This window comes from Drosophila teissieri, chromosome 3L, assembly GCF_016746235.2.
Source record: "Drosophila teissieri strain GT53w chromosome 3L, Prin_Dtei_1.1, whole genome shotgun sequence".
NCBI lineage: Eukaryota > Metazoa > Arthropoda > Insecta > Diptera > Drosophilidae > Drosophila > Drosophila teissieri.
The window spans coordinates 23,323,528-23,331,130 of NC_053031.1; the positions used below are offsets into that span (position 1 = coordinate 23,323,528).

Consider the following 7,603-nt stretch of genomic DNA (forward strand, 5'->3'; position numbering starts at 1 on the left):
TTTTTTTTTGTATTTTACTCGTAACTATAAATATGCAAAGTAAATCGAGTTTGTTAAGGCCCTTAAATACAAAACATGTATTTGTATATACATATGTATGTATAAAACTACATATGTACATTAATATTTGCCCTATAAACAATTTTCTACTCGACTCCCTGCCATTATTAAATTTTCGCATGTTTTTACCACGTTTTCGATGGAGTATTTGAAGATTTTCTTTTATTTTATGTACATGGACGAATGTTTTATCTCGACAAAGTGTATGTACGTAAGTGTGTTTGTGTGTCCATATGTACATATATACTTCTGTACTCTTGTAATTATTATTATAGTCTAAGCCCTGTCGCGTTTGAGTGTTAAAATATAGTAAAGAACTCCTTAAATTCTTTAAAATTGTTCCCGATATGCGAATTTATGAATTGCAGCTGATATGACCAAAGTGCAGCGTATACTGCCAAGAAACGCTATCCAAGTAATTGGTACATATATATGTATGTACATGCATGTGTATATGGTACATTCATATACATATGTACATACATATGTACATTCGTACGTTCGCTCGACAATTCCTCTGCTAAAAACCAAAGGCGAACGCGTCAACGGATTTTTGTATTACACACATTTTCTGATGTCTCGTTCTGCGCGGTCCGCTAGTTGTGAGTGTGTGCGACGACGATTTTCGCTCGCTTTTACTTTCTGTGGCTTGTGATTGCGATTAAACGGGGTTTTCATCCGGAGAGTCGCGCTGTAGGCAGCGCCCGGAGAGCGCTTTAGACCTACATGCTTGAGTCTGAGACTGGGGTCTGGATCAGATAACGGGAACGGTGGCAGCGAGCCACGGCCGGAGAGAGGCAGAGAGCGCAAATGCGCGTGATTTCTTGGCTCTGAATGCGGGCTCGCTGCCAACTGCGCTGCTGGCTCGGCGTCGACGACGACGGAGCGCAGCTCGCTCGCCGCGGTGGTTGTTATTTTCTGGTCTTGGTTTTTAGTCGCCTTTTAAACTTGGTCGTGAGAGGGTAGCAGCCCCGTTATCAGCCGCCCGCGATCGCGTCCAAACAAACGAGTACAGTGAGAGCCCTGGCCAGCTTAAGTCTTCAAATCCTCCAGAACATTCTGATGGCGCCTGTGAGTGGCTGTTCGCCTACCGCCACCCACTCGCTGCAGGACATGAGTGCTGCAGCCGCGGCAATCGCCCTTGACATGAAGCCCAAGTTGGAGCCCCACCCCTTGGCCGCCGCAACTGTCCTGCCCTCGCAGAAGATCAAGAAATGTGCGTACACAGATTTATTCCCCACATGCATGCAAACGTACATATGTATATATGTACATTTTTATGCAAAATGCAGTCGAAAGTCGATACGTCGGACAAGCAGTAGAATATATTTTATCGCTTCATTGCCTATTCAAATAGTTCAGTTCATCGTATGTGCAATGTACGTATATACGTACACACATACATACATATTTACATACATACGTATGGATTAAGAAAGTTCGACTTATTGAAGTTTTGCTGTGCCTGTACGGGCAGCCATTCGGCTGACAAAAACTCAAGGACGTTCCTATTTAGAACAGAAAAACACTATTTGTTTTTAATGTTTAGAAGTTAATTTGTAATTTTTAGATTTTCATTTTTATTAACTTATATCTATTTGCGTTCATTCCTGTGTCCTATCAGTGGTTCGACGCAACGCCTCCGACAAGCTGAAGCTTATACAAATGGTTCACGACAACCCAATTCTCTGGGACTCCCGCCTCCCAAATTTCAAGGGCGCCGAAGAGGAAAAGAACCGAGCCTGGGAGCACATAGGTCGCGAGTTCAACGCCCCCGGGCGACGCGTTGCACGGGCCTTTAAGTCTTTGAGGGAATCCTACCGCCGCGAACTCGCCCACGTCAAGTTAATGGGCAATGGCTTCAAGCCCAAGTGGAGTCTCTATGAGGCCATGGACTTCCTGCGCGATGTCATCAGAGAACGAAAGTAAGTATAAGGCATAGTATTGAAGCGATATGGTGCCCAGGTTTCGCTCTTAAGTTTAAAACCTACAAAAGTTTTCATGCCCCTACCGACTCCTGGGGTTGATCAGTGATATACATATATCATATCACAAATCATATCATTAATAATTATCTTAATCCAAACTGTCATCTGTCCTCCATCTATCCGAGGAAATATAAGTAGATATTGTTAGGAAATTTATTTCGGATAGTCGAAATAACTAAATAAATTAATCTGACAATGGGGAAAATAACAAAATAGCACCTAACAAAAGCGAAACTTCAAATAAAATTCAAGAAAACAACATTTAAAAATAAAACTTGTTCACAAATACGAGTCATGCTTATAATACGCACGTATATCTCTTATTTCAATTACAAATTAAAAGTTGTTTCCTCTGTGTTTTGGTGGTCAAAACAAAAACCGATCAAAAACGTAGAACCGTCATTTTATACGACTTCAAGTCTTTAATATTATTTTGCTAAATAATATCGTCTTGCACTATCACAATTTTTGGGTCAGAAGTACATTTGGCTACTTATATTACAATAAGTTTGATAAGCCTCTAACCATACGTAAACCGAACAACGGTCAAAGTTCAGCTTGAGTCGTGGAATAACAACTTTCGGTTATTGATCGGTTATCTTCTTATAAGTTCTTTGTCAGACACGGCTTGATTCATACATCACAACTACATACATCAGTTTAAAGCCTAGCATACTTATCTTTTGCATTATGCTTTCCTGTCCTGTGCCTAGAAAAGGTTTTCCCGAATTTGCCCCTCTAGAAATATGTACGGTTGTTAGTAGTCAGTGAAGCGAACCTTGTTTAGCGGGCCTTTATAAAAAATGATTGCAGAATATTCCAAGAATCTTATCATTTCATGCGAGTAGCTACTTCAGCTTATATGAGCCCATGAGTCATGGCTTAGATCTGATGTTGGACAAAATATGTAAATAAATGTATTCGCAAAATCCTGGAGGATAAGCGTATTTTGTATAGATCAGTCGATAAAAAGAATCCGGAAATCCGGAAAAATATTAGGATTGATTAGGTCAGCACTCATAGAAGTCGTTTATGCACGAACGATTAACAAAAGATAATCAAATTGTCACATAAATACATGTGGTTACAAAAACATAAAGTTATTCGAAACTTTACTACGAAACCCCTGTAAATATTCGTGAGCACTACCATTCGAGCCTTCCTACAAAACGCATCCCTTAGCCCAGTCGATTTGCATAAACGCTAAGCAATTCAAACAAATCTCAGCTCTGTGTCTGGTCTGAGAAAACATCTGCCCAGCGAAAAAGAATAGCCAAAACAAGGCAAAGGGGCATATGGACACTAAGGAGCGGTAATGTGGAAAAAACCAATCCGAACAAAGGAATGACCGGGCCAGAGACCCGCAAATGGTCTCTGTCGAGAGTCTGCCCCGTCCAATGTTCTGGCTCATATGGAGCCGTGCTCGAGCTGCGTGCGTGTGTGTGAGTGTGTGTTGTACTTTATGTACATATTTATATGAAATAAGGCCATTTCCTTTCAATTGACTGTACCCACATGGGCAACAAGCAGTCGACAGCCCCGACACATGCCCGCGCACACTCACCCATGGTGTGTGTATATATTTAAATTTTTATTATTGTGAGCTGATAACAGACAGCTCAACGGGCCCGGCCAGTCGGGCAGCGCTTGAGCCGGAGCTATAGCCCCAGCTATAGCCACAGCCATAGCCATAAGACAGATCTCGCCAAGCGGCGAATATTATACAACGCCGCAGCATCGTAGCTACTTGAACCAAAAACGAAATTGAGGGAAGCTGCAAACGCAAGCCCAAGACCATCGAATAGAGCTGGGCGGAGAGAATGGTGGGGGACTATGGAAGGCGCCGAGAGAGCGATAAATTAATGAGAGCACTACGAAAATGACAATCAGCACCGAAGAATACGGATTGCGAGTGGACCAAGTTGGGAAAGACTGGCAGCTCATGAGCGAGAAAGGGGCTGGTAAGGGAAAATGAGCGCGGTTCTGCCTACATACACATACACATGACCACAGAACATTCGTACAGATCGCTGTATGGGTGAGCTGAGTAATTGAACGAATCGCTCGGTCCGTCTTCGGCCAGGGTTAAAAATATGCACACGACCATTAGCCAGCCGCATCGGTCCCGGCCAAGGGGATGCTCAGACCCAGAGTCGGGGTCTGGACGCCGCTTCCAGGCTGCCCTGGCCCACATGCAGTCAGCGTTCAGGCCTCTCTTCATGTGGGGCTCCCGTACCCACACACACGAGGCCACTTGGGTGTGAAAGTTCTGCTGGGCTCTGTCTGTGTCACGCTTATGATTTAATAAGCAAATGAGCTGCGAAATTGCTGAAATTGTTGGGTTCTCCGTCATCCCCACAATCCGAATCTCGCTCCACGCCCCGAAATCACGGTCCGCCGTATTTCGTATTGAAATGCTTAAGCCTATGCGTCACGGAAGAAAAGTGGGCGTTAGTCCGTACATTCCTTTTGATTCTTGAGATCTGGGCGTACCTTTGAATGGGAATAAACCATGTATAAAAAAGATAATGAAACCTTTTTAGTCTGCACAAATCAAAAGTGTCATACGGATAATTAGGTGTATTATATTCATCGAGTTGTTTCCAAGTGCAATTGGACAAGATCTTAGATTACAGACCCAAACCTGAAAAACCCATCTAAATACGCCACAATCTCGGCTACGGCTTGGGACCCAAACAAGAGCGGAAGCAAATAATGATAAGCCGAGAGACTCAAATCCCGAAAAGAAACCAAGTCAAAATAGAGTCGAAACCTTTAAAGCCGCGAGTAAATAAAGCCATTCCCGATGGTGAAACATGTGAAAATATTTTTCGACGTGATTGGTCCTGCGAGTTTTTTGGGCTTGACTGGTGAACGAGTATCAGTTTTCAAATTTTCCAATTGTCAACTACCTGCAGAAGATTGCGGTGATAAGTATGTCTGCGAGGTCGCCCATGCCCTTGCCAGTGGTGGCCTACTGGGCCAGGCTGTGGCATTCGGCAAATAACTGGAGACATGGAGGAGGCCTAAAATAGCCACGTTTTGATGTTCTTCGAGCACCCGGTCTAGGCAGCTGCATTGCCTGGGAAAATGCTCTTGAAACTTGAGACAGGAAACGATATTACATTGAAATACATTTATGTTTACGCACTTCTTGTGTTATTGCCTTAAAATTACACATTTTAAAAATGGGGATGAAAATCAAGGAATATTCGATGCTTACAGGACACATTTCAACTTTACTCAGCTTATATATTTTTGTGCGTTTTCGAACTCAAAGAATACATAAAAAGGCATTCTTTACCACAATCACTTTGTAAAATCCTAAAGGGAATATTTTTTAAAAAATGTTGTTTTATTTGATGTGTTTAAAATTTAATTAAATATTTAATCTATGGTAAACAGCGTCCTACAACGATTCTGATCTGATTATATTTAATTGAAAGTTAGCTTGAATTCGAAAAAAAGAACACGAATGCAAGTATAACCAGCCAAAGTAAAAGAAATTAGGTTATGAACCTTTATTGATGCTTGATGAATTGGAGTTTATATTGAAAGATATATATATAGCAAACGTTTGACGGAAATATGTGAACTAATTAGTTAATTTAGTCTTCTAACATATGTTCTTTTTATTATAGGGGCGCAACTCATGCAACCGATCTTAGCCTTACAGCCTATGGCCATATTACCAATAACAACAATAACAGTAACAACTTGGGTGCAGGCGGAAAGGCAATGACCGTGAAGCTGTCCAATTCCTTCAACGAGTCCGCCGCAGTGTTAAATCTCTCCAAGTGCTCCTCGCTTAATGTAAGCGGCGATCACTACTACTGCGATTACTATGTGAAGCCGGAGCTGGATCTCTCGGTGGGCGGGGGGGGCGGAAGTAGCACAAGTGGCAGTAGCTCCGGCGGCGGACAACTTCCTCTGCCCGCTCACCAACACCAGGCTCACAACGACAGTCGGGTGAGCTCAACACGGAACGAGCATCGGGCTCTCCAGCACAGCTATGAAGACATTGACGACAGCTCGATACGCAGCGGGGACGAAGATACCGGCCTCGCATCCGACGTAGTGGAGGAGTTGGATGCCATCGATGCAGACTTTCCTTATCCCCTGATTCTGGATTCCAACTCACGCGGTAGCCCGAATGCTGGTGTAGACGAGGTGGTCTTGTCCCGTAAGCTCCGTCGTAACGTCGATCAAGATAGTATGGAGGAAGGCAACGGGCACGGCGATGCGGTTATCGATGGTGACGATTACGAAGAACAGATGCTGCAGCAGCACCGTCATCTCCGGCAGCAGCAGAGCGTCGCAAGCGGAGTTCTGGATCTGCCGCCCCCACAAACTGTACGTGAGGTCTTGAATTCCAAATTTTGCGGCTTTATTTCCGCCAAGTTAAACAGCATGGAGGACTCGGACGCGGACAATTTAATGAATCGCATTCTTCTGTTACTGGTTCAAGTGCAGCAGTGCGAAGGGTCCTCAAAATAGATGGTCTAAAAGAAGAGTGCCAAGTGTCCGGTTGTGTTTAGAGTAGCCAAAAAAAAAGTTCATTATGGAATGATGTTGCTGGTCAAGGCACTTACAACGGATTTTTACTTGCCATTCTATATCACCTCCCCTAACCAAATACAATTTTACTTGCCAATGCCAAATCTGTGCCATACCAAAAGGATCAATTAAATATGAATGATTTACTAAAACATTCTCTAATTTTCGCTTCTATTTTCAAAAAAATAACCAAACTCAACGAAAAGACAACACAAAGACGTTAACCAAGAAATAGTCAAATAAGAAGAATAAATTAATTAAGCTTTAAATGTTAATTTCGTTTTAAGTCGATCAACTGAAGATCATACTCAAGCCAACGTCGCATCACATGAAACAATAGTTTATATTATATAACCTATTATTTTACCCAGATTATTGCCAATCTTATAATATAACTTCTTGTTAAGTTGAAACATAGAATCTAGATAAGAAAAGTTTAAACATAAAAAAGCGAGCATATTACTCATAGTTTCATATACATCGATATGAATATTAATAATTTCTGAACACTAAATAAGACAACTTTTTACAATTTGATGCTGACGTTTTTGAATAAAACACCATATATGAAAGTAATTATATTTTGGTTTTGATAGACGTCGCCCATATTTTGGACATTCAGCCGAATATAAAAATAAGACCGAAAATATTTATTGTAAAAAACTGGTGTATACATAATTAGGAAACTTTGTTATCATCGCAGGCATGGCACCGTAGTTGACATTGATCAAGCATATATACCTTATACGATCGTAAATGTTCTTTACTATGTTGCAAACATCTGACCAAAATCAATATACCCTCTGGATAGACAAATCATTAATAATGCGAAAATGTACATTTTTTGAAGTTGGTGGACTTTGGAATGTGAGTGGACAATGTATAAATATTTATTTTATTTACTTTGCCTTTCGTAATAGTCGCATAAATCTGCATGCTGTTTTCTATCCTTAAAGCTCTATTACTTCCTAAGAGTCTGACATTCAATCCTTATAAAT

At 41.7% G+C, this 7,603-nt stretch overlaps 1 protein-coding gene across 1 annotated transcript; it reads left to right on the forward strand.

The window, feature by feature from the left end:
* The first annotated feature begins 984 nt into the window (after nucleotides 1–984).
* On the forward strand, nucleotides 985–7,181 carry LOC122615988. Its single transcript, XM_043791197.1, has 3 exons — nucleotides 985–1,276; nucleotides 1,685–1,985; nucleotides 5,690–7,181. Exons 1-3 carry the CDS (start codon nucleotides 1,123–1,125, stop codon nucleotides 6,543–6,545), a joined length of 1,311 nt encoding a protein of 436 aa, XP_043647132.1. The 5' UTR covers nucleotides 985–1,122; the 3' UTR covers nucleotides 6,546–7,181.
* Nucleotides 7,182–7,603: the final 422 nt, after the last annotated feature.